This window comes from Morone saxatilis, unplaced genomic scaffold (assembly GCF_004916995.1).
Source record: "Morone saxatilis isolate NCDOM2014 unplaced genomic scaffold, NCSU_SB_2.0 Contig3, whole genome shotgun sequence".
NCBI lineage: Eukaryota > Metazoa > Chordata > Actinopteri > Moronidae > Morone > Morone saxatilis.
Window position 1 is genome coordinate 14354501 of NW_023339873.1, and position 24907 is coordinate 14379407.

The window sequence follows — 24907 nt, forward strand, 5'->3', positions numbered from 1 at the left end:
CATAAATAAATGCTTGATCCAACATTGAACATATTCGGTGTAGTGCTCACGTCCCCCCATCCATCAAAGCAAAACCCTTCTGAGCATCACAGCAGTGCACACGAGTAATCCACATGGGCCATACATATAAATCCCCAGGATTTTCTGTAAATGTATCCTCCTGATTTAATGCTTGTGAGATACTTTATTGGCAAAGCTACGACATCTTGATTTATATGAGGAGACAATTCTGTAAATATTTGGGGATTTTTGTCTTCATTATCAGAGATATCTATTTCCTCGTCTCTCTTTGCATTTTTCCTTGGCCAGTAGTCTGCGCTACCTTTCTGATTCAGCTCTCCCCGCCTAGCTTAGAGGATAAATCTGCCGTAAGCTTTGTTTTATTAGAACTAAAGACCTCCAAAGCTGCAAGGCATGTGCCTAAGGAGAATGTGGGTTGTTGTGTATGTTGTGTGCAGTCAGTAATGGTACTTGTTAATACGAACAGAATAAAAACTTTTCGCTACTGATAAACTTTTGCTCTTCTTTCTGTCTCGTGGCAGATGTGGAAATTCTGCGCCCGGTAAGTTCTCCCTCCTTGTCAACCTCTTGGCACATACTTTTGAAATGTTTATCTTAGAACGATATGCTCTAGCTATCTCAGCTGGAGGGTTTGCTATGATTATATAACTTATTCAGACCACATTTTGGTAGATACATACACCTAATTACCACTAACTATGACAACAAAAGCAGACATACTGTATGAACATGAATATGGTGATGAAATGTGACCAAAGTCTTTGACAAGTTATATTTGCTTGCTTTCTAGCCAGCTGTTGTGACTGACTCACCACTGAAATATCCAGGTATTTTTCCCTTGGCTTTACTCACACAGATCATATAACACTACCCTCAACAGTTGCCTCAATGCTTTTCTTTAATGCCTGTTGTGGTTTGATTTAGCATCTCCAAGCTCGAGGGTCAATAGTAGTTTCAGTCAGGCACAGACATGTAATGTGTTTTCTATAAATTGCTCACTCCTGCACGGCAGTGGCAGTCTCAGTCCTCGTCTGCTCTGCCTTCACGCCAGTGAAAACATTGACATTAAAGTCTAATGGTTGACTACATTCAACGAGTCTATTTGATTTATTTTGGTCATTGTGCTGTTTTTAGCCTGGAGAAAAGACTGGACAATTTTTATATAGCTGCCCAGTGAGTGACAGCTTAGGCAAGAGTAGTGGTTAGGAAAACAAGCAGTGTCCCGTTTAGGTCGTAGAGAATGAAAATTTACTATGTGCCATGGTGTTAGTGGTCCAGTCTCAATGCTCGATCTCCCTCTTCACAGAGACTTCTCCAGACTCCTCTATCGTCAACCAGAGTCCAGATTCAAAGGACACAACCGACACAGACTCAGCCACAGGTAAAACATACATTAGAATACATGTATTAAACACTGGGTACGTATCTATAATCACCAGTGCTATACAGGTGGGTATGGAGTTGTAGAATGACAGAGAGCAGCACACAGCTCAGCTCCTCATATTTTATGCTCTCAGTCAACTGCTGGCAGACAGCAGCACATCTCATAAGACATTTTTTCAGGCTTACCCAGAGTTAAGCTGAGGAGAGCTTGTATTGTGCTTTTATTTGACCCCTTTTCTCAGAGCCAATTTGGCTTGGAAGACGCCGTGCTGCACAGAGGGTGAGAGGGCGAGAAACCAAGAAAGAGTGTGCCTCTTGGAAGGGGAAGCTATCCTCTAAGTGGACGGAGGCCAGATTAATGAAAAATGGTGGGAGAGCGGAAGACAGGGTTAACGTGTATTTGGGTGACAGAGAGAGTGAGAAGAAGAGCAACAGGGAGAAGTGAAGGGAAGTGAGGAGAATTTACAGTAATCCTATAGAGAAAGACATATTGTGGCCCAGTTCAATGTCTCTGTTGGACCATAGTCCATTTGGACAGAAAAAGTCAAGAACAACACTAATGTCAGGTTCTACTGTGCATGACCTGTTTCTCGTCGACCCCTTTGTAAGAGCTCCATACCACCTGTTAGAACACTACAGCACTGTAAAACTTGTGCTCTCATCCAAGACCCCACCTATAAAACGGCAAGACGGGTTCCCATGAAAAACAACATGTGGTAGTGGAATGCAGTTTTATTTTTTACAATGTCTGTAATGTTGTGTAACCGTAGGTCCGAAATATTCTTGTCTGCTTTCTCAGTAATGACTGTGCACATCTCTGTGGCTTTTTGTAGGTATTGACAAGTGTGCCACGACCCCTACCATATGTGGCCGTGGGAAATGTATTCCCGTGCAGACGGGCTACACCTGCCACTGCGAGCCAGGATTCAAACTCAACTCACTGCAGACCAACTGCATTGGTAAGCAACGATGGGAGAGAGAGGGAGGTGGAGTAACACAGGGGTAACAGTGGGACACTCAGTGAGAAGGAGGGGCGCACAAACACACACATGCTGACACCAGAGGCCCCAGTGGCTCTGTCTATCATCATTTCTCTGCAAGCGAGTCCTCAACACCAAACATTACACGGCACAGAAGCCTTGAGACATGAAGCGAGCCAAAATGAAAGGGATCCGTTTGTTTATGTTAACCTGTTCCGTGATGCTTGACAACAGCGTACAGGCTGTCCAAAGAGCTGCCACGGTGCTGTGATCCCTTTCCTCACGGTGAAGGTCTTGGCCGCAGCCGCTGCTAGGCTGGGCTCAGGCCCATCACTGAGGAATGCCTGTGCAGCAGAGGGGCTCCAAAGTCAGGGCTTGGAAAGTGAACAGTCTCTGCTGGTGAAATGGAACTGCAATGTAATGTCGCATTCGATCTCTTCTACTCTCCTTCTCTGTCTTCTGCCTTTACTTTCTTTCTCTGTCTCCCATTGTAGATGTAAATGAGTGTGACATGGACCCATGTGAAGGGAAGGGCCACTGTATAAACAGCTTTGGCTCCTACACCTGTCAGTGCCACAGTGGCTACAGCCAGGTGATCACCCAGAACAGGAAGTTCTGTCAAGGTGAGACACAGCCTACATGACAGCAGGCGACATAATGTTTCCAATGGATGAAAGCCACCATAGGCTGCTGTTAGCTTTCTGACTCTCTGTTAGGGCACCACCAGTTCTTGTCTGTCAGTACTGTTCATTTAAAAAGCATCCTGCCCTAATTAATGCTGTGGAACACAATAGTCACTTTCTTTTCCGTTCTCCTTGGTTTTCACTCAAACTGGCAGACATTAATGAGTGCAGCATGCCCAACAAGTGCCAGAATGGCAAATGCGTCAACACAGAAGGATCTTACACCTGTGAATGCAACGATGGCTACGCCAAGTCTTGGAGAGGCCAATGCGAAGGTGACATGCATGCACAAGCGCCTATGCACACATATTCAAGTTCACATAACAGCACAGTCCCATCCAGACCTTTTTGTTTGCTGCCATGAGTTAATGTGTAGCCCGGTAACAAAACACATGTATTTTCCTTTAGTAGAAGCCAGGAAGAACACTACGCTTACTTTGTGATTGTGTGTTTGTATATATTAGTATTTGTGACCTTATATTGTTTTAGTAACAACTAATTCAAATTATTATTTTCATGTCCCACCTTCTCCCTGAGCAGATGTAGATGAGTGCAGAGATCCCAGCTCCTGTCCCGACGGTGTCTGCGTCAACACTGTCGGCTCCTTCCAGTGCCAGGGTTGCGGCCCAGGGTTCAGGCCAGTTGGTGACAGATGTGTGGGTAAGGAAACCCCACACCCCATCATAGCACAGCAGAACCACCACCACTACCCAAACTCCTGAGGGTGTTTCCGACCACTGCATGGAAATAAGCTGGGTTTCCCTCTTACACTGTAAAAGCTTCCTGTATTAGGTAACATTTACGTAGACAAAGCTGCTGCTCCCAGTTGGCATCACCAAAAATAACCAAGGCGGCATGGCAACAAGCCGTCCCATTAATGACTTCCTGACAACTTATGATACTGTACAGTTCACCAAACAGCACAAGCTGAATTAGTATGAACGGGGACACTTGGCTGCTGATGTGCACGGAAATCGAATAAAATAAGTAGTATTTTATGCTTCAAAAGACTTATATTGGATGTTTTATGTCCAGTGTGGACCACTACTGGGCCCACACGACAGCCCAAAACCACAGTGATGAAGGCTATATTGCAACCCTCCACCCTTTCTCTCCATTCAGTGTTTCCACGTATGATATATCAACTTTTTTACCCAGCAGCCTCTGCATATCCCCAGTATTGTTTAAACACATTCACCGTGTTATTGCTGATCTTTCGATATCACTGGCCCCCGTAAAAAGATTGTTTATAATACTTCAATTTGGGAGAGTCCAAATATTTTCTCTTGGCCACAGCCTTGAACAAACAGTATATTATTGTTGGAGAGCCCTGGCCACTGTACTGTTGGGCCCAGCGGAGGCCAGCAAGGCTTTATTACCACTGCTGGGCTAGGTGATAGGACCGAGCAGTCACAAGAGATGAATGAGAAGGTCAAAGAGTCAATTCCCCTCACTGCGAAGAGGTCCCGACACGCAAACAAATTCTCTCACTCACACAGTGTCGTCTGCGGTCCACTGTAAAACTTTTACTGCTGATTATTAGATTTGAATACACAAATGGCCACCACACTACATTTGGTGTGTGTTGTGTTTAAGCTAACACACTAGCAGCTCCCAAATTTAAAAGTGGTCCTGTTACATAAGAGCCTGACTGGTGTTACTTACCACATCCCCTCTCTATGACCTTGCACCCCTCTAACTTGTTTGGAAACCTAAGCTCCTGAAGCGAGTATTCCAGAAATGTGAAAAGCTGAAAGGCCGAGTGAGGATAGAAAATATGGAAATTAACTCGAATTGTAATTTGGAGTTCTTTATAACCGATTTCTCAGTAAGTCTGACGACTGATGCCTTTGTTTAAAGTCTCACGATTTCCTTGCTTCCAAAGATTACACCACTTCAGCCACTCTCTGTTTGCGAGCCCACTAATATTATTCATTCTGTGTAAATCTGTGGTGTATAAATAGTAATCGAGAGGAACCCTGTAAACGAGGGATAACATTGGAGGTAAATATTTTTCCTCTAAGCATCCGCCCAGGCAGTGCTAACAGTCTCACAGTATACGTCTGGCGCTGTGGGAGTCACATAAAACAGGCACATGAGTGCTGGGTTTCCAGTATTTGCTTCAGTCAATTGACGGTAGCACAGTGGTTTGGGCCCAATTGGCCGAATCGTGGATAAGCCTAATTGCTGGTGTGATAGAGAAAACAGCTCCATTCCCTTGTCAGGGCTTATCGCAGAGGCCTGAGAGATGCCGGATGATTGCAGAAACAAAGCAACGGGCCACACTGACAGACGTCTGGCAGTGCCCACGGCTAGGCAAACAAAACCCAGTCTGTGACTTTCTTGCAGTTCTTTCACTGTGTGAGCTCTCTGTTTCAGCGTCTCTATCACCTCTCAGTAGCGTCCTTTCTCCACCTCCTTTGCAGAAAAATACTTTTCTTTCCTCTCTCCTCTTTCCCTTCCGCTTTTATTGTCTCTTTCTCTTTTCCCACACCTTCACCTAACCTGAAATATTGCCATTGTTAACACTTGATAAATGCCTCTATAAAACATTATTTCTGCAGCTTTTCCACAAATATAATTCCTGGGTAAACTGTTCTGACTCATGAAGTGGAAAAGTCAGCTACTGCTGCAAATAGTAAAAGCCCTTCATGAATGAGGTTGGGTGCACTGATGTAAGTTAATGACTGCTGTTTTGCACTCATTTTGCACACTAATTGTGCTGTTATCGTTTCCCCTTTACTGCTGTACTATGCCAACATGCCCTTATTTTGTGCACGCGTATTTATTTTTATTTCCTGTATCTTATTGTTGTTTCCTTCTGCAATGGCCCAATTTTACCCTGTATCTTACATTTTATCTTCCGTGAAAGGGTCGGTACACCCAAATTACAAAAACAACACATTTTCTTAGCCATGCAGATAGTTATTTCTTTGGGTTTTCTGCCTTCACCCGTATACAATGGAGAGAAGTGGATTTTTGTTTGTGGCTTTTACCGCATAAAAAAAAAAAATTGCTTGAGGTGGATATCTCAAACCTAAAATTCCCTCCTCATATATATTGTGTCCTGTCCTTCCTTCTTTAGATGTAAACGAGTGCTTGAACCAAACAATGTGCGGCCGTGGTAGGTGTGTCAACACCGAGGGCTCCTATAGGTGCAACTGTTTCCAAGGATACGAACTCTCACCGGACAATATTTGCCAAGGTAATTGTCATTCAGAAGCTCAGTCAAACTAAAATCTAATATCAAAGTAATCTGTGAATAGTTCTCCACAGTGCTCTTACAGAAGCCTTGCAGCACCATTTAAGGTTTATGAAAAGGCTACAAAGAGTTAGTGGTTGTCTTTATTTTCTGAGGCCCCCTTATTCTTCCTCTGTATTCTTCCCTCCAGATGTGGATGAGTGCACGCTCCCTGAAGTCTGTCTCCACGGCCGCTGTGTCAATCTGGATGGCACCCACAAGTGCACCTGTAACCATGGTTACCAAGTCACCTCAGACAGCAAATACTGTGAAGGTCTGCAAAGGATTATCTAGAGCTGTTGGGTGTAACTCACCACTGCATACTTCTCAGCTCGTGGAGCTCTCTCAACAACAGAATAAAGTCTGCAAATTATTTCTTTTTGTTAGATGTTGACGAGTGTGCAACCGGTAATGCATGCCCCGCGGGAATTTGCATCAACTCTGTAGGGTCCTACATTTGCCAGAACTGCAGACCTGGGTTTGGACCGTCTGCTGATGGACTGAAATGTGAAGGTATGAAATCAGCTGATTTACACTAAAGTTTAAAGTTTTTGACAAACAGATAGTGATGATTTATTTTTGTTTGCAGATGTGGATGAGTGTGCCCAGGGTGATTTGTGTCTTGGTGGCGTGTGTGCCAACACAGAGGGATCCTACACCTGTACCAGATGTAAGGCTGGCTACAGAGTGTCTCAAGACCGGCAGAGGTGTGAAGGTAAATTCGATCTCCAGCTGTGCTACTCATTCAGTTAAAAACATTAGAACTGTTAACAACTGTTAAAGACTTACTCAACACATCTGGGCAGTTTGTCAACTCGCCATTAAAGCGTCTCTGCTGTGCAACCGAATTCCCTCCACATATTGTTCAGTATTTATAGTAATGTCCATGCGTGTCTGTGCCGGTGTGTATGTTTTTCACCCAGATATTGATGAGTGCCAGTCCCTGTCTACCTGTGCCAACGGGATCTGTCTGAACTCGGAAGGCTCTTACACCTGTGAGAACTGCCCCACTGGGTACAGAGTATCATATGACGGGGAACTCTGTGAAGGTTAGTTTATTCAACTACAGTCATCTAAATAATCTCCTGAATAACACCACATGTATATTGAATTCAATGTGAAAAAACTAATACTGGTGGGAATAGTGGTTCTTGCCTTTCATCATAAATTTGGGTCTTTCTTTCTTGGCTGTAGAGACAGCCCTGTCCTGCAGTGAAATGTTTAACAGTCTGTGTTGTATTTCACGCCAGATATTGATGAGTGCGCGCTGCCCACTACATGCCCCCAGGGAACATGTACAAACACAGAGGGTTCCTTCACATGTATCATCTGTCAGCCTGGTTTCAGAGTCTCTGAGGATGGACAAGAGTGTGATGGTGAGACTTTTGGCTGTGTTTGTGCTGGAATGTGCTTTTGTTATGTTTGTATACTTGAACACAGGTGTGTGTGGCTTCCCCTTCTATTCAAACATGCCAGACCTTGCCCTAATACCCAACAACATCGCGGTTGAGGGTGAATGTGCCAGCTGTTTCAGGTTGTACGTAAACAGCATCAGGTGTGGTGGCTTTGACCCCAAAGCCCCATCATCTGAGCTCAAAATCCCAAAATACTCCTTCTAGACATCACATCATAGCTGGATCCTGGACCCCTCCGCCTCTGGCACCGCTCATCTGATCCTTGCTCAACACAATGAGACACCAGCCCTCAAATAGAACAAAATGATGTCAGGCTAATGTCCCGCAGATAGCTCAGCTAAAAAGATCGAGGTGTCGACATTTGTAATTCCCAGTTCCAGTGATTGCCGATCTAACTGATTACAACTGGCGGCCTTTATTTATTTGAAGCCAGAGATGGTAATCCGTGCTATGATGTGTTCATGTTTTTCTGTCCAGATGTTGATGAGTGCTTGGTGGCTAATGTGTGCCCAGGCCAGCTGTGCTTGAACAGCCCAGGATCGTACACCTGCAGGAGCTGTGGAGCCGGCATGCAACTGTCTGAGGATGGTTACGGCTGTGAAGGTAAAAGTACCTTTGTGTTTACTTACCTGCTTAGAACACTTTTGAGCCATCATCATGGTAAACATTGGACTGGGAGAAAGTTACAGTAGACCACAGTAAAAACAGAATGCATTTGACCCAGAACATGATTACAAAAAATCTTTACAGTGCTCAGTAATTTGTCATGACATGATTTATGAGATCAATGCAGTGAAACGGCTGCTTTGACGAATCCAGGGAGGTTAGATCTGTCATGACTTCATGGGAAGCAGAAAAAGAATGATTATTTAAATGGATTCAAACATGGCCTCAGTAAGTCATATATACTGTGGTGTGTGTTTTTGAATGGAAGTGTGGATCTAGCCCAGGAGGAAGATCCCCCACTGATATGTGTCTTTGCGCTGGGAAAAAGTTTCACAAAACAAGACGGAGTCCAAGTCGGCCTCTGATAGGATTTTAATGGATGCCTCTGATGCCATGGAAAATATTAAGGGCTTAATTTGAAATGAAGTCAACCACTCCCCTGCCTTCCACGTACTGCAGCGGGCTCGCCCTGTTGAACTCGATCTGTTCACCCAAAGGCAAAACGGAGCCGTCTCAATCACTTAACAATGGCCCACACTATTTTCTCCCTAAGAAATACAATCTGTACTGGCTCGAGGAATTTTCAATGATCACATAACAGCGAGCCAGTGACTGTTTGTAGATACAGTAATTATACGCCACCTGTAATAGCTTGCTGTTTTGGATTCGATGACCGTCCTGCATACTTATCCTTCCACCCTTTTTAATAAAACACTGTCAGTGCGATCTAATAAAGGGGGCTTTGCTTACTGTATGTTAGGCTGAGTCACACTCAGCCATTAATAATTTTAAACAGGTAGGACAGTGAACGATCAAAAAGTGGACTCTTTAGAGGTCCCTTTGCTTAAGATGATAACCTATAGCTAACCTTTTCTTCTTCCTGTGTCCCTTAGACATTGACGAGTGCCAGACCCCAGGTGTGTGCCCCATGGGTGTGTGCACCAACACAGAGGGCTCCTTCTCCTGCAAGGCCTGTTACCCAGGCTTCACAGTGGCACCTAACGGGCTCTCATGTGAAGGTACAGTGCAGTGGGTGGTTCACAGTGGTCACTTAAATTTATGATTTCTGTGCAATCATTTTCACAGTCATCTGTTCCAGCGCAGTGTGACCTACTATAATAAGAAAAAAGTCATTACTTACTGATGCAGATGATGCATGACTTTTCTGACATGTTCACTGTGGTCTGGAAGCTCTTCATCCAAATGTCAAAACTTGGGCAAATTTGAGGTGAGACCCAGTGATTTACAGCTGGTGTGAATGTGTAATACTGATGACGTCTGCGTATGTGTCAATGCAGATGTGAATGAATGTGAGGACAACAGCCTGTGTCTGGGAGGTCAGTGCACCAACAACATCGGCTCCTACAGCTGCTCCTGCCCCGATGGGCTGGAGCTGGTGGATGGGACGTCCTGCAGAGGTATACAGACACACATACACTCTGGGTCATCTGACACATAAAATATATACCATTAGTGGTTAACCGTTTCTCATGGATTACCTCATGTTAGCATCTTGACACAGCTGCGTGTGTATATTTGTGCTTGTGTGTGACAGATATCAATGAGTGTTTAACCATCTTCGGGATCTGTGGAGAGGGAGACTGTCTGAACACTGAGGGCTCCTACACGTGCATTTGTCCTGATGGATATACCACCATGGAAGGAAGGACGGGCTGCCAAGGTACAGTAACATATTGCAGAAAGATCACTAATAGCAATTGGAAATTATTTTTCACATGACTTTTATGGGCTTTGTGTAATTGGGTGAGGCATTGCTCAAGTCATTTTACAGTAACCTTGTTGGCTTGCCGCAAGTTTTTTTCACTCAGGCGGGCTAACAGGCTATCCTCACCCTGCCGTCCTGGGTGCTGAGGCCAGGCCTGGGACCCCTGGCATGGGTGCTGAGGCCCAGCCTCTCTGTGTAATGGGCCATGGCCTCATCAACTGTCTCAGCTCAGTCTCTCTCTCTGCTCGGACATCAGTTTGATGTTATTCCAGCCGCACCCAGTGACCCAGCAATGGGGGGAAAAAAATGAACCTGATCATCAGCTAAGAAAGGCTTTTCTTTTCAACAAACTGGAACATTTTCTGTCAAAATACATGATATAAGTTTGGCCAGTGTGTCAGAATTGGATTAGTGTTATTTCTGGTGTGTCTTGCAAGAATAGTAAGAGGTGAAGTTAAGTCAACAGCAGGTTGTCTGGCAATGAAATATCCTGTCGTGACGTGAAGCAGGTAGGTTTTTGAGCTCTAGGTTTGACTTCCAGTAGAGGACTAGGGTCAGTCTTTGGCCTTGGAGCACTTCAGATATCGTCCACAGGCTCAGAGCTAACTGCCCAGCCTGCATCAGGTACTTTGGCTGCCTGCCACAACAAATACTGAGCTCTAATTATCCTATAAATCAGCAGTTGTCGTATATTTTCCTGCAGTCTGCCATTGTGTGTACAGTGCTGACACAATAAAAGCCAGACCCCTCTGACATGAGCCTGCAGGGGGAGGTGAAGGGAGGATCAGGGTATGTGGGTTTATGGGAATGAAAGATGGGTTTAGTCAGGTGAGGCCAAAATGATGCTTGGCCTTGACCAGAGCAATCTTTCAGCAAAAACAGAACATACGTAATAAAGTACTGACAGCGGAATGAAACACATCTAAATTTAATCCAAATCAACAGGTTGCGCCATAGCCTTGCCGTGCCTTTCAATACAGGCTTTGAAGTACTTGAATAAACTCCAAAGCAATCCAGTCACAGCATATTTATGTGTTTACTTATAGTCTGGGATATTGTTTTTTTTTCTCCCTATCTTTGCAAATGGTGTTTACCTTGTCATCTCTGAAAGATCCATCTGATTATCAAAGGTTGGAAAAGGAAGACTTTTCCCCGGTGATGAATTCCCCCTGATTTCTTGCCTTTCCCCCACCTTTTACCCAAGGTCCAAGTACCTTACAAGTTATGTTGTAATGCTGCAATTATCCACCAATCTACAGCTAATCAAGCATGTCGCATTCATTATTAATTTTTACGAGCTGGAGGGAAATGTTCTCAGCCTGGAAAGCTGAGGTAGATGTTTTTTTTCTCCTTTGTTTCCTGTTTGCCAGTATACTGTTAAGTGCTGCAAATGGCCAATGCATCTTGAGCTCAGACATTCGCTTGATTACACATTCTTTTTGTGAAACTTATGAAAAGGAGGGGTGATCCCTGAGGACCTAATGAAGACCGAGGATAAATGGGGACATTTAGTGATAATCAATATGTAATAAATCTTGACCCACCCTTTCCCCAATTATCTCTCTAAATTTGTCTGCCATTCCCCCCTTCTCTGTGCCTTAGATGTGGATGAATGCAGTAAAGACAATGTGTGCATCCAGGGCCAGTGTCTCAACACTGATGGCTCCTTCTTGTGCTTGTGTGAGGCTGGCTTCAAGTTCAACGCTGACACGGCTAACTGTGAAGGTAAGACATGATAAAACTCTCTTGTAATGTCCTGTTGTGTATGCCATAGTGAGTATTGAACCCAAACTCTGCACAGAGCTTTCTACTCTCTGTGTAAACCAACATGTCAGCATTAGCTGTTTGATCGGCACGCTACATTTAGGCTTAAGCGTACCCGGTATAGTACAGTTGGCCATGATTGATTATCTATAGTCAGTGGGGACTGGGCTCCAGTAAAAGTGTCCAAGCCTGGCTTAGAGGCTTTCCTCTATGGTCTCAGGACTGGGGGGTGCCTGGATTACATGGCTGGAGCCCTGAACTCCCTCTCCCAAGAGGGTAGCATGAATGACCCCATTGTGAGCAGGAGGTGTTTCTCCCTCTGGAACGTCTCCCTTTAGCTCCTTCACAAGTTCTTTGGTTGCTGTGATAATATTGCTCTTGGCCATTCCTGTTGCCTGCTGCGTTTACTGAGGACAGCCACACCACAGGCCTCCTGGCCAACTCCTGCTGTACAGCCATTACACTGGAAGCAGAGGAGCAGTGGAGGGAATATGTGTGTGGAGTTGCATGTGTCTGTGTTAATGTCTGATTGCACATGTGGTTGCGTTTGTGCCTCTGTTTGTCAGTTACTAACCAACCTCTGCCTCTCACTGTACAGACCAGAATGAGTGCAAGGAGTTTGGAAGCTCAGTGTGTGGTACCTGGCGCTGCGAGAACACCGTCGGCTCCTATCGGTGCTTCATGGGCTGCCAGCCTGGCCTCGAGGGAGAGGACACCACAGACTGTGGTGAGTGGTCAAACCCCGTATGGTTATAGTTAATTATGTTAAGAAAAAGCAGGCAGGTTTTGAGGCTAACTGTCTTCAGGCTGAAGCAAAAGATGTATGCATTGACCTACCTATTTTTGTACCAAACATGTACCCTAATTCAATCTATTTTCCATGTGGGCTGTAGTTAATGAGATGGGAGAGCTCTATATACTCTTCAGGACTCTCCCACCGTGCATAGATAATGATATCTGTTTGGCATGCAGACACAAAGAGCCTGATGTGAATCAAAGGCTATCAGGTACTCGAGGTCTTCCCACACAAGGGGCCATGGGGGAGATGGGAAGAAGTGGCCCCTGAAATTGGGGCACTTTACAAAGAGGAGTGCACTGTCATTGGAGGCGGTGTGTGAGGCCAGCGGCTGATAATGGTCTCCTCCTCCTGACAACGGAGCTAATGGAGCGGCTCTGGCAGAGACACAGGGTGGAACCTGATCACCGCCGTTCATCTTTTGAGAAGGGATAGGATTGTCAGTCCCTTACCTCTTTTTTGGACGAGCCCGGTCAACTGGGTTGCTGGTTAGGTTTATACTTATGCTACATCTGGGCCCACAGCTGGCCAACAACAACGGACACATCTCCATGACCTCAAAGAATAGATGAAGCCTTCTGTGTTTACTGGCAGGATTAGATACCTGGGGTTTGAGATGTTAATGTGGTTTGTTGCACAAGGATTTGAGTTTATCACTCTTTATTTTGTAGTGCAGTATTGCTTGTCTTTGTTGCTCTCATAGCACCATAAAACAACAAGTCTGGTTTATGAGGACTGCGAGAGACAAAAACAAAAGGCCAAATATTTTCCTCATATAAAGACAGAATCCAAACAGTCACCGGAGAGTGACAGGCAAAGAGGGGAAAGCAGTCTGAGAGCATCACAATGGAATGACGACTTGGACTACAGATGGAAGCTGTGGATGTTTGCGGGTGATTGAATGTGTATGTGAGTGCAAGTGTGTGTGTGCATGTGGTTAAGTGTGGGTTTTTGCATCTCCGCTCATGTGTTTGTGTTAGAGAAAGAGAACCAGAGACCAGTAACCGTTGAAGAGATGCACTTGGATTGCGGTGTGGCTTCACACATTCTCATGACCCTGAGTTTTTATTGGACTATCAACAGATGGACATCAGGGGAGAACATGCTGCTGCAGAGCTGATCAGTGACAGTTCAGACTGCCGCCCCCTCCATCACCCTGATCCGGGCTACGTGTGGCTGCCTCGTCACTGCACTTTATGATGTTGTCTGTCTGGCACAAGCTGAAGAGTGCAAGGGCCTGTAGTGCGATAAGGGCAGATTGAAACCAGCTGCTCACCTCCGTGCTCCTTTAGTGTCAGAGTGAAAACACTGCTAAGCAGCCAATATAGGTTCAAATCAGTGTAGTGCTCATTGTTTTTTCTTACCTGACATGTCCTGCAGAGCATGATGGAATCTGTAAGTGGGAACTAATTAAAGAACTTTCACATTGTCCCCTATGGTGCCACAAAGTTTAACTTGTCTGAATAGATGCCCAGTTATGACCAAATCTGACCATCTCTCCCCCGTTGCTATGTTGTGACGCCAGCTGTTCGTATTTTCTCTAGATCCCACAACAAACACTTGTACAGCTCAGTGTTGACTCACAGCCCTAGTTTGAAAACCAAGCCCTCTTACCCTCAGAAGCCCAGCGCTACACACAATAGTGGCTTGTTTCACCTCACGACGGCAAGTTGTGGGAGATGCTGCCGTCACCCCAATAAAAGTCCAGGGAGGGAGCTCAATTACTCCAGGGCATTTTTGTCTGCTTGTAAAAATCATCAAATATTTAAGAAGAGGCCAGACACTGTAATTTGCCGTTTCTGTGAGGGGCGTTGTTTTATTTTTACTCACTGGCCTTCGAAGGGGCAGCGGTTGTCTTTGGCTCTGCTCGCAGTACTCATTTAGATTTAGAGGCCATAATACAAAAGGGAAAAACAGGGTTTTTTCCGCAGCATCGCGTCAGCTACAACTGTGCTATGAGGGCTGCACTCAGCTCTACCATGATGGTATACAGAGGGCTCCTTTGGGCATGGGAAATAGGCAGTATGCGTGTATCACAGGTCATTGTTTTTCAGCTTTAATCCACCATAATGCTCATAAACTCCCTATAAGCTATGCCTTGTCTTTAATAAGACTTGCCCAAGGGCGGAAATTGTCTGTGGTCACACTCTTGCCAACCTCCCACCCTTTTAAATGTATAGAAATCCAAAGACTTTACCATGTGTGTATGATTGTTCATGCTGTCATGCGGATGTAAGATTTTTTTTCTTAGAAGCACATGTGACACATATGACCTTGACCTCCATTGTAGTTAACCTAAGACAGGTTGTAGATGTAATGTCAGATAAAGCGCACAAACGTGTCTCCCTGAAAACAAATACCTATCCTCATCGTTGCCCAGTCGCGTGTGAAATAACCTCTCCATATGGGTCCAATCAGACAAGGGCTTGCCCAGAGAATATGGCAGAAGTGTGGGCTGCGGAGGGTGAGCCAACAGTCACTGATTCCTATATCCTGGTTGCATGCCACCATGTGCTCCAGATTAACACATGGAACAGAGACCCACACTTAACCCTAAGCACACCCCCAATCACCGCATCACCAGATCCAGGAAGCAGGTCCTCCTGGGTCAGACCATTAGGAGAGGTGCCTGTTGGGCCTGGTCGCGCCTTAACCTCATCTCCTCCCATCTCAATTGAACTCCTCACCCTCTACTCTGCCTCAGTTCTCCCCTCCGGGCAATTTACAGCTCTGCATGTGTCCTGATGTAACTGATTATTACATGGAAAGACTAAGAAAGGCAACCCCAGGTCCTGCTGGTGGGAGACTAGCTCTTGGTGGAGTTATCTCATTTTATATTGTTCAATTTTTCCCACAAACCATTACTGTTGTGATCTGCACTCTCTGCTTGGATGGCAGGTCTAAATGGTCAAGTAATGCTGCCACTCAAACACAACCAGAGTCAGATACACAGATAAACGAAGGCCATTAAAATTGTTTTGGTCTCAATGCTCTCATTTCTCCTCGGGATGATTCTTTGATTGCATCTCATCACAACATGTGGTTTTCAACAGATTTTGTTCCATGTTACACATGAATGAAAAGCTGCCTGCAGACACTGATTATTTCATATATTAGCGGAGCGCTTTCAACGCCTTCTTTCCAGACCTCCCAGCTGGCCACTGCTGTCATTCCAACATTCCAAACTCCACTTAAGCTCTTCACACTTGAGGAAAAGTTCCTCAAACTCTGATACACAATACTTTTCACCTTTTTCTCGGCTCTTGATTGAGCTCAGGGAATATTCTTCTCGAAAATGTATTTTTCAGTTGCATGTAATATGTTACAGTATGCAAAAAACTGCACCACTTCTACACCAGTTTGGCATCTCAATCCGCAGCTGCAAGATGCAAATCCAATGGGTTGGCGTTTTTCAGTATGTGTCCATCCACTCTCCCTCTGTCATCTTGCAGCCATTTGAGCCCACAAGTTTCAGCATTTCCTGTAAAAGGTTTTACAAACGACAAAGACAATTTTGTCTCTGCAGTTTTATTAGCTTGTGGGAGCCTCCTGTCTCTGACCCCGGAGGCATGTTAGTGAAGTGGCCAAGTTGGGACAGTAACACTGACAGAAGAGTTGTCCCCCAGCAAGCCTGAGAAAGTAGTTGTCTGTGTTGGAGGGGAAGACAGGACCCCGGCCAAGTGCTCAGTTCAAATCATATGGCTTGTGGCTTCTCTGGCCTACTTTCTTCCTTCCCCTCAGTTGATACAACCTTTATGAGTACTCAGAGGCAAAATAAAACTGGTTTAGACAACATGTGAGTGACACTGCTTTTCACTCAATAAATCAGTTTGTTTTAAACATCTGAGGTACCAAAGGCTTGACTTTTTGTCCTAACCAATTTTAGGAGCAGACTTCAGTCCAAAGTGAGCTTTACAAGTATTAGGCTCTTTAGTGGAACTGATCAAAATTGATACCTTTTATTCAAGTTGCTGTGGTTTTGTTGTCTGCATTTTCTCCCGTATTTGAACCAAGTCTTCCTGTTTTTCTGAAGCTTGTGATCACTCCAGTGGAGTTTCTGTTAGTCATGGAAACTCTGAATGGAAAGGTCATGGAGAGCTGTTATGAAACTAATACAGTCAACAAAAAATATAATCATGCTTACGATAAAACAGACACCGTGGTGTGTGCTCTATTTTGTGTATTTTCAGTGCAGTTCGTATCAAATAATAGCCCCGTCTGTCATAATGTTCTCAACTTAATGACTTGCAGAAAATATACAGGCACTGACTTAATTTTTCCCTCTGACTGAGTTATTTTTGCTGACTTTGTTTTTTGTTTCTAAACTGAAGAACAAGATGCGGTTTCTGACATGAGCTGTTGAACAAATCTCTCATAAACGTATCTTCAAAAGATGCTGGAAGATTGGAACGCATGAGTAGCCCATTTTATATGGCTGTTTATGCTCTTAAGAACAAATAAACACTCACTAAAATAAACAGTTCGGTACAATTGAAAGACATAACATTGACCAGTAGTAAGCCCAACTGACTTCACATGCCTCAAGTGTGATCTCATCATTTTTTAAACAATTATCAGACCTGCCCTCCACCAGTAAAAGCTTGAGACACCAAGAAATCATGTATGTAGGAAATTGCTAACAAATGTTGCCTTCGAACAGCGGGTGGTACTGCTGTTACATGCTCCAGTGTTAACATCCTCAACGTCCATGCCTCTCTCTCTCACTGACATATAGCATATAGTCCCTCCGCTGGTTTTATTAAACATGTTTTATGATTTACTGCCATGCAAACACTGAAGTACTATAGGCTGCCGCCTGCCAGATTTGACCATTAACTACCATTTTGGGCCTTAAATCAAGTCCAGTGCTCAGAATCCTTTCATAGTATAATTTTAGATTCAAAGGAGATGATGTCAAGCACATTAAAATAGGATTAAACATAAAAAACTCTGATTCGGATTGAAGCAATTATTATCAGGAGGCTGTCAAAGAATCTCTTCATGCCAAATCCTGAACTTTCAGTCACGTTTCTCCAACTGAATGCTGTAAACTCCTCTGCCTCTTACATTTTGCCAACATTTCAGTGACTTGCGTGTCACTTCTCACTCCACTGACACAACCGACAAGCATTCACTTGCAGTTTCCAGATCCACACTACGCCCGATGTCACTGCGCTAATGCATAGAGAAAGTCTCCCTGAATTATTTTACAAACATCGGAGTTCGAAAACCCTTTTAATGAATTGTCTAATCAGTACACCCTTTCTGACATGTTATGATGGCAGTGATTTCTGTTGTTATTGTAAGGTCAAAATGATAGCGGTGTTTATTTTGGAAAAGCAGCACCCTGTTTACCATGGCAGTTTGAAATTCTATTGTGCAGAGCGACACTGTAAATATTATTGTTATGCTCACCTCTCTGTGTGCTCTCGCCTTGCAGATATTGATGAGTGTGTCAATGAAACCATCTGTGGGAACCACGGCTTCTGCGAGAACACAGATGGCTCCTTCCGCTGCCAGTGTGACCAAGGCTACGCCAACCCACCAGAAGATATGAGCAAATGTGTTGGTCTGTAACTGCTTTCCAATAAATATTCATTGTACTTTACTGCTTAAAAGAAAGGCAAAACAAAACAACAAAATAATTAGTTAATCCTATCAGCAAGTACTTCCTGTGTAGCCAAAGTCATACAGTTCCACTGTTGCTCAAAAACGATTAAAAACATATCAGTCATCCACACTGTACTATCCTCGATTACAATGGGCACTGTAGTTTAGTTTGAGTCAATCCCACATAACACTATCCTGTTGCTGTAAATACTCACAAGAGCACCACATTTGTAAATAGAAGTATGCTCTATTTACACCTGTTTGAGTAATGTTTGCTAAAAACTATAGTGCCCAGCTGTAAGGAAATTATTTAACCTTTTTTTTTAAAAGAAAAGTATACAAGTTTTTAAAGATTTACATCTTCAATGTGGAACCAATAGGCTTGGTGCTGAGAACCACAAATATTGAGAGATTCATTGCACACATTTAGAGTATACAAACAAATGTAAAATCAATAGGGAATCAATCACTACAAAGAACTGTATCAATAAAGAACTAATGAATGCTTTTTTCTGTAGTTTGGATATGACTTCCTCTCCCAATAGCGTGATGATAAAGATTATTTTGTCTGACCTTGCCACGACCTTGCTGAGCGCATGCCTTTGTGTACGTGCCTGACGCTTTACTGACCTCACGCCCTCCTCTCCTGTCTTTCTCAGATATGAACGAGTGCGAGATGAGCCAGGCGCTGTGCGGGGAGGCCCTGTGTGAGAACGTCGATGGTAGCTTCCTGTGCATCTGCCCCAACGACAATGAGGAATTTGATCCCATCACCAGCCAGTGCCGCTCCCTGGGTAATAGAGCAGGGCTAGCACTCACAGTGATTCACAGGACTTAATTCTCCATCCCATCATTGGGAGACGGAGTTTTCCCTGATTTAATGAGCCGTCTCTCATTATCCAAACAGCAAGGGTGACGAGGTGGACATGACTTACTCCGCGTCTCTTGTAGTATCTAGAGTATCTTTTGACCTGGCTGTTTCCATTTGTTTTATAAGGTTATGGTTGGATGGGTTGCCTACAAAAATGTGTATTAGCCTAATCTCTTGAATGAGTGATGAAGTAACTCCTTCAAAAGAGCCAAGTAAATACCCCAAGGGCCTAGTTACTACAAACCCATTTCCTCACCAAAACAAACAGGGATAAGGTGTAGCTATTGGCCATTAGCATTAAAGACACATTGCTCTCTTCGGTGCTAAAATGATCAAGTGCAGAGGTTACAGATATGCAATGCATTGCAATATCATAATGACGGAAAAGGCCCTTTGAGTCATGGAAATACCATCACATCCCCAGCTTGATAGGCGTATGTGTACACGAATTGGCCGTATTTACATTATTAAGCGGCGCGCCCTCAGCGGGGATGTTTTTTCTTCTGCCTGGGCACTAAACCCCAGCTATGCCTTTGTGTACCTTTTTGCCACATTCCGCTGTTTGCTTTTGACGTGCGTTAATCAATCATGTGAGAATGAATGGTGTGTTGACTCACATGCCAGTGTTTCCATTTGGCTAAGCCGGCAGCTTAACAGTGAAATGCCTGAGCCCATGCCTTTGGACAAATGAGCAGGCTCAGCAGTGGCAGGAGAGGGTAATGCACTACCTGCTGGAGGCATGTGGACACACTCACGGATGAAGAGCAGTGTTACCGTGTGATGATGTACCGCTCAAATGTAGGATTTACTGTAACGTTATGTACTGGGACATCCTGACTCAATATAAATAGATTTAAGTTTTATGTGTGAGCACTTTCACTCCTGAATTTCAGGTGCTTTTCTGTAACTAACCATGACCTCTGACCTCCCCGGGCCTAAAGAAATGCTTTCTTTGTTCAGCTACAGTTGATATTTCCCCGAAACCCGCTACTCGACTTCTCCCGCCTACTCACTCAGCTGAGGAGAGGAAAGAGTGTTACTATAACTTGAATGGCGCCAACTTCTGCGACAACGTCTTGTCTCGAAACATCACCAAGCAGGAGTGCTGCTGCACAGTGGGGGCAGGCTGGGGGGACAACTGCGAGATCCACACCTGTCCTATCCCAGGAAGAGGTACAAAAAGATTCTGATATATCAGAAGAAAGTAAACTATTATTACTACTATTATTCACTGCCTTGTTTATTATGTGATTTTTATTCTTTTTGCATCTTCAGTTACATTAATGAAGCCACTTTTTATTTTCCAGATGATTTTAACCAGTTGTGTCCTCATGGCAGTGGATTGTTATCCTTGCCAGTTTCCTCTACACAAAGTCTGGGAGACCAGCGTCAATACATAGGTACTCTCTCTCTCTCTCTCTCTCTCTCTCTCTCTCTCTATTTCTCTCTCTCATACACACTAATGGATTTTATTGATATCCCTGAGATAGTATGGCTTCACTCCACACAGAACTTTACATTGGCACAGAAAAGTGTAATCTCAGCCTGTTTTATTTCCACCTGCATAAACCTTTAAAGCCAGATAGACTGACATAATCCCTCACTACATTTACAAGGCCAAGACTTAATGCGATACCTGCCTGCATACCTGACTAATTACTGTAACCATAGTTGTCCTGACAGCCTCTTACAAGAGGAGTGAACACAGGAAATAGTGTTAGGGTTTTGACTGCTGTTACTTTTCATCTCTCTTATGTAATACCAAGATGCCAATCTCTCTATCCCCTCAGATGCAAATGAGTGTGAGATGTTTGGATCAGACATTTGTAAGAATGGAAAGTGCACAAATCTCTTCGCTACCTATACCTGCTACTGTCGCAGTGGATTCTACTATGACAACATCCGCCTTGAGTGTGTGGGTAAGAAATGACATGTGTTTCTAGTTTGTAACTTTTGAAAACATCATAATGTAGGTATTTCATCAAATGAAACTGAAGATGATTGCTTACCTCTCATGCGAGTGTTTTGGCTGCATCTTATGAAGACTACATTTCCCATAAATCTGTAATGTAATGAATTTTTATTGATGATTAAAATGATTAATGCACCGTAATAATTATAACCACTTCTGAATTATGATTCCTTCATATTGTGATATCTTTGCTTCTCTTTATTAATGTGTTTTTAGATTATGATGAGTGTGGATTTGGAAATGACTGTGAGGATGGAACGTGTGTGAACACGGCCGGGTCTTTCCACTGTTTCTGCAGCCCTCCGTTGGTCCTGGACAGCACACGGCGGCGCTGCATCAGCCTCAACACCACAGAAGGTGTGACAAAATTTTAAATGGAAGTGTTCACAGTGGTAGAATATTTACTTGCTTGTAATAATCAGGTAGTGTTCAGAGCTTTAGAGTAGAGCTGTAACAATTAGTCAATTAATCAATTAGTTTTTAACCAATAAATTAATTGCCAGCTATTTTGATTATTATCATTTTGAGTCATTTTTTAAGAAAATAATTCAAAATTCTTTGATTTCAGCTTCTCAAATGTGAACAGTTTTAGGTTTCTTTGTTCCTCTTTGACAGTAAACTGAATATCTTTCGGTTGTGGTCAGATCCTACCATTTTAGGACATCACCTTGGGCTTTGGGAGTGATCAACATTTTTCAACATTTTTTCTCAGCCTCTTTGTGAATCCCTCTTTCTATTTCCCAGAAACTCTAGAGCCTGATCACGATGTGCACATGGATATTTGCTGGCAGCGTCTGGAGGGGGACAACATGTGTTCGGAACCTCTCCAGAACCGCAGAACTACATACACTGAATGCTGCTGCCTGTACGGCATCGCCTGGAGTGGACAGTGTGCCTTCTGTCCTAGGAAAGACTCTGGTGAGAAGCAGGGGGCACATAGGACACACTGTTCAATACTTCCTGTCTTTATATTGACACATAAACTGTTATTAATATCCAAAATATAACTCTGCTCTGTGTGCTGCTGTGTTTAGAGGACTACGCAATAATGTGCAACCTGGCTCGGAGAGGAGGTTCAGACAGTCTGCGAGAGCGGCCAGGATATGAGTACGGTCTTGAGGGGCCAGAGGATCCTGCGGGGCCTTTTGCTCATCCATACTTTGACAGTTATGGCAACCCTGCAGGACCCTATGACATTCCTGAGAGCGTTCCTCTGTTCAACGACAACGACTACAGCGTTCAACAGCCATCAGTCCGAGTCCCCATCCCTGGACCAAGGGAGTACCAGCCACAACCGGTGGATTCCTATGATGGTGGGTATATGCATCCTTCGTAGACAATGTCTATTGTTATTCAAGCAATACTATTTACGTGTATTACCTCTCCCTTAAACCAGCTAATATTTGCTACACTGTTTCAAATGACAATGTAAAAACAATGTGAAGCGGGAACAGAGATCAAATCTGCTTTATAGTTAGTTTGAGTTTCAGCTAATTCACGCACTGAACTTTTTCCACTTTCTCCCACAATTTCATTGCAAATGCATAGAAATATTGCATGGACAGAAAAAAAGCAGTTATTGCGAGTTTAAGTTTAATTTTGCAGCTGAGCTAACTATTCTCAATAATTTAATAATTTAAGCTTATCAAACGTTACATGTAAAACATATTTGCTTCAAAGTAATTAGTGCTCTGTGTTGTACTTCAGTAAATTGTTTTTTTTATGTATATAGATGTAACTATAATAAATATGAACTTTGAAGTTAGGAAAGGTACATAACCCCCCCCCCCAAAGAGGTCTATTAGCTCAGTTTAAATGGATTTACCCTCCGCTGACAGAACTGGTTATATACTTGAGGAAACCTCTGAGCACGTGTATTTCTTACATGAGGATTCAAGGCGGCATAGAGATTAGGGACACCATCCAACTGTGAGAATTCCCACCAGCTCAAGGATGTAAACTCACCTCTGACCTCCTTGTTAGAATGTAGAAAACAATAGAACAAGGATCTTTTCTAACAATAACAGCATCACAAGGTGTTTTTACATGTGTTTTCTTACATATGTCTGTGTCTTATCAGAGCGCCACAGCGCCTTTGAGGGTCTCCGAGCAGAAGAATGTGGAATCCTGAACGGGTGTGAAAATGGCCGCTGCGTTCGTGTACGAGAAGGTTACACCTGCGACTGCTTTGACGGTTACGAATTTGATCTAAACAAGATGGCCTGTATAGGTGGGTTCTTTCCCTAGCATCTTTTATATCATTCTCAACAGACCACCCACATTTAGACTCCATGTGTTTCAAGTAAAAAATGTTCAGGGACTTTCTAGAATCAAGGGAATCATTCACTTAATCTGGTTACAAAATATGGTGTTGAATCTTGAAATCAGACCACAGTGAACCCTCCTTTCAGGTTTAAGCCTTTTGGAACCAGGTCTTGGATTCATTTCAGTGAGGTAACTCGCAGTGTATCATCAAGCTCAAGGAGAAGCTTTGAGTTTAACAACCTTGCATTAAGTTATATTTTATGGGAATCTAATGAAAGCAGTGTACTCCTCAAAACCACCGTGTGTTACCCTTTGGTCTGAAATTCCCTAGTCACACACTGCCAAGAGTAAGGAGGCCTTGAATCTTAGCCATTCTGTGTATTACATGAGATATTATATCTTTTAAGTGTACTTTGTTTGTTTTGTAAGAAAGTGAGACTGTCTTGTAATGAAATGCTATGATTACAATATTCTGTCTGCATACAAGCTTATCAGCTCCAAGGCCAGACATTTTCCCAAGGAAAGTGATTGAATTCCGACACTGTGGAAACATGTGGGAGCTGTGCAACTCGTGCCATGCCTCCTTTCATAAATATCACCACTAGCGATTCCCCAGCAGAACATGACATAAACAGAAGAAGGGTCATTTGAGATTGACTGCTGGGAAATGACAATCAGACCTCCCGTGCCGAAAAAGGGGGAAAGAAAAATCACTTTAAGGCCAAAAGGAAACGTAATCCAATGCATTGTTAATTTTACCATCATTCTGAACAGTTCAGCGCTCGACATGGCTTGGAATTCAAGTTGATAGCCCATCCAACCAACACGCAACATGACGGCATGTTTGATTAAAGATATACAATATGAGATCTTATGCAACATGCATAATATCTTATTGAATGCTGAGTGAAAACCTTGTACTTCCAAATGTGAACTTTATGTGGAACGAATTTAAACACATTTGTTTATTTGTTCAGAAGATTGCGTAACGTTTTCAACGATCTTACCTCCAGGTTCACTTAGTAGCTGCTGCAGAGCTTTTGATCACATGATTTTTATCAGCACATGGAGTTTTTCCAGTTGTCAGGGTATTGTATAGGGGTGCAATGATTATTTTTATTATCAATTTATCTTCCAATTATTTTCATGATTTATCATTTGGTCAAATCAAACATCTGGTCTTGTCTGAACAACAGTCCAAAACCCCAAAAGATTAAATTAACTATAATATAATTTACTCTAATGTAAGACAAAGACAAGCAGCAAATAGTCAAATTTAATATCCAGAGAATGTTGACTTCAAATATTAATAAATAATTGTTGCCGATTCATTCTTACGTTTGTTCGGCTAATCGATTAAGCTAATCATTAAAGCTATAAAATGGTAACTTTCAGGATTTCTTGTTTTAATGTTAGTTTAACAGTTGACTTTCAAAGTTTTTTGATTGTCAACTCCATCTGCTGATGAAGATCAAGGGCTATGATAGAAAGCTCCAGAACAGCTACTAAATGAA

General features: G+C 43.4%; 1 protein-coding gene across 1 annotated transcript in view; it reads left to right on the top strand.

Annotated features, from left to right (window-relative positions):
• Positions 1-24907, top strand: part of LOC118337023 (latent-transforming growth factor beta-binding protein 2-like) — an 80820-nt gene that overhangs the window by 53043 nt on the left and 2870 nt on the right. Inside the window, exons 13-40 of the mRNA XM_035673831.1 lie at positions 543-562; positions 812-848; positions 1328-1402; positions 2238-2363; positions 2879-3007; positions 3223-3342; positions 3608-3727; positions 6153-6272; positions 6460-6582; positions 6696-6821; positions 6898-7023; positions 7232-7357; positions 7559-7684; positions 8201-8326; positions 9283-9408; positions 9688-9807; positions 9945-10070; positions 11718-11840; positions 12478-12606; positions 18116-18244; positions 18945-19079; positions 20117-20329; positions 20464-20556; positions 20947-21075; positions 21345-21485; positions 21873-22046; positions 22163-22441; positions 23209-23358. Coding sequence (XP_035529724.1) covers positions 543-562; positions 812-848; positions 1328-1402; positions 2238-2363; positions 2879-3007; positions 3223-3342; positions 3608-3727; positions 6153-6272; positions 6460-6582; positions 6696-6821; positions 6898-7023; positions 7232-7357; positions 7559-7684; positions 8201-8326; positions 9283-9408; positions 9688-9807; positions 9945-10070; positions 11718-11840; positions 12478-12606; positions 18116-18244; positions 18945-19079; positions 20117-20329; positions 20464-20556; positions 20947-21075; positions 21345-21485; positions 21873-22046; positions 22163-22441; positions 23209-23358 — 3567 coding nt within the window. The remainder of the gene's footprint in view (positions 1-542; positions 563-811; positions 849-1327; positions 1403-2237; positions 2364-2878; positions 3008-3222; positions 3343-3607; positions 3728-6152; positions 6273-6459; positions 6583-6695; positions 6822-6897; positions 7024-7231; positions 7358-7558; positions 7685-8200; positions 8327-9282; positions 9409-9687; positions 9808-9944; positions 10071-11717; positions 11841-12477; positions 12607-18115; positions 18245-18944; positions 19080-20116; positions 20330-20463; positions 20557-20946; positions 21076-21344; positions 21486-21872; positions 22047-22162; positions 22442-23208; positions 23359-24907) is intronic.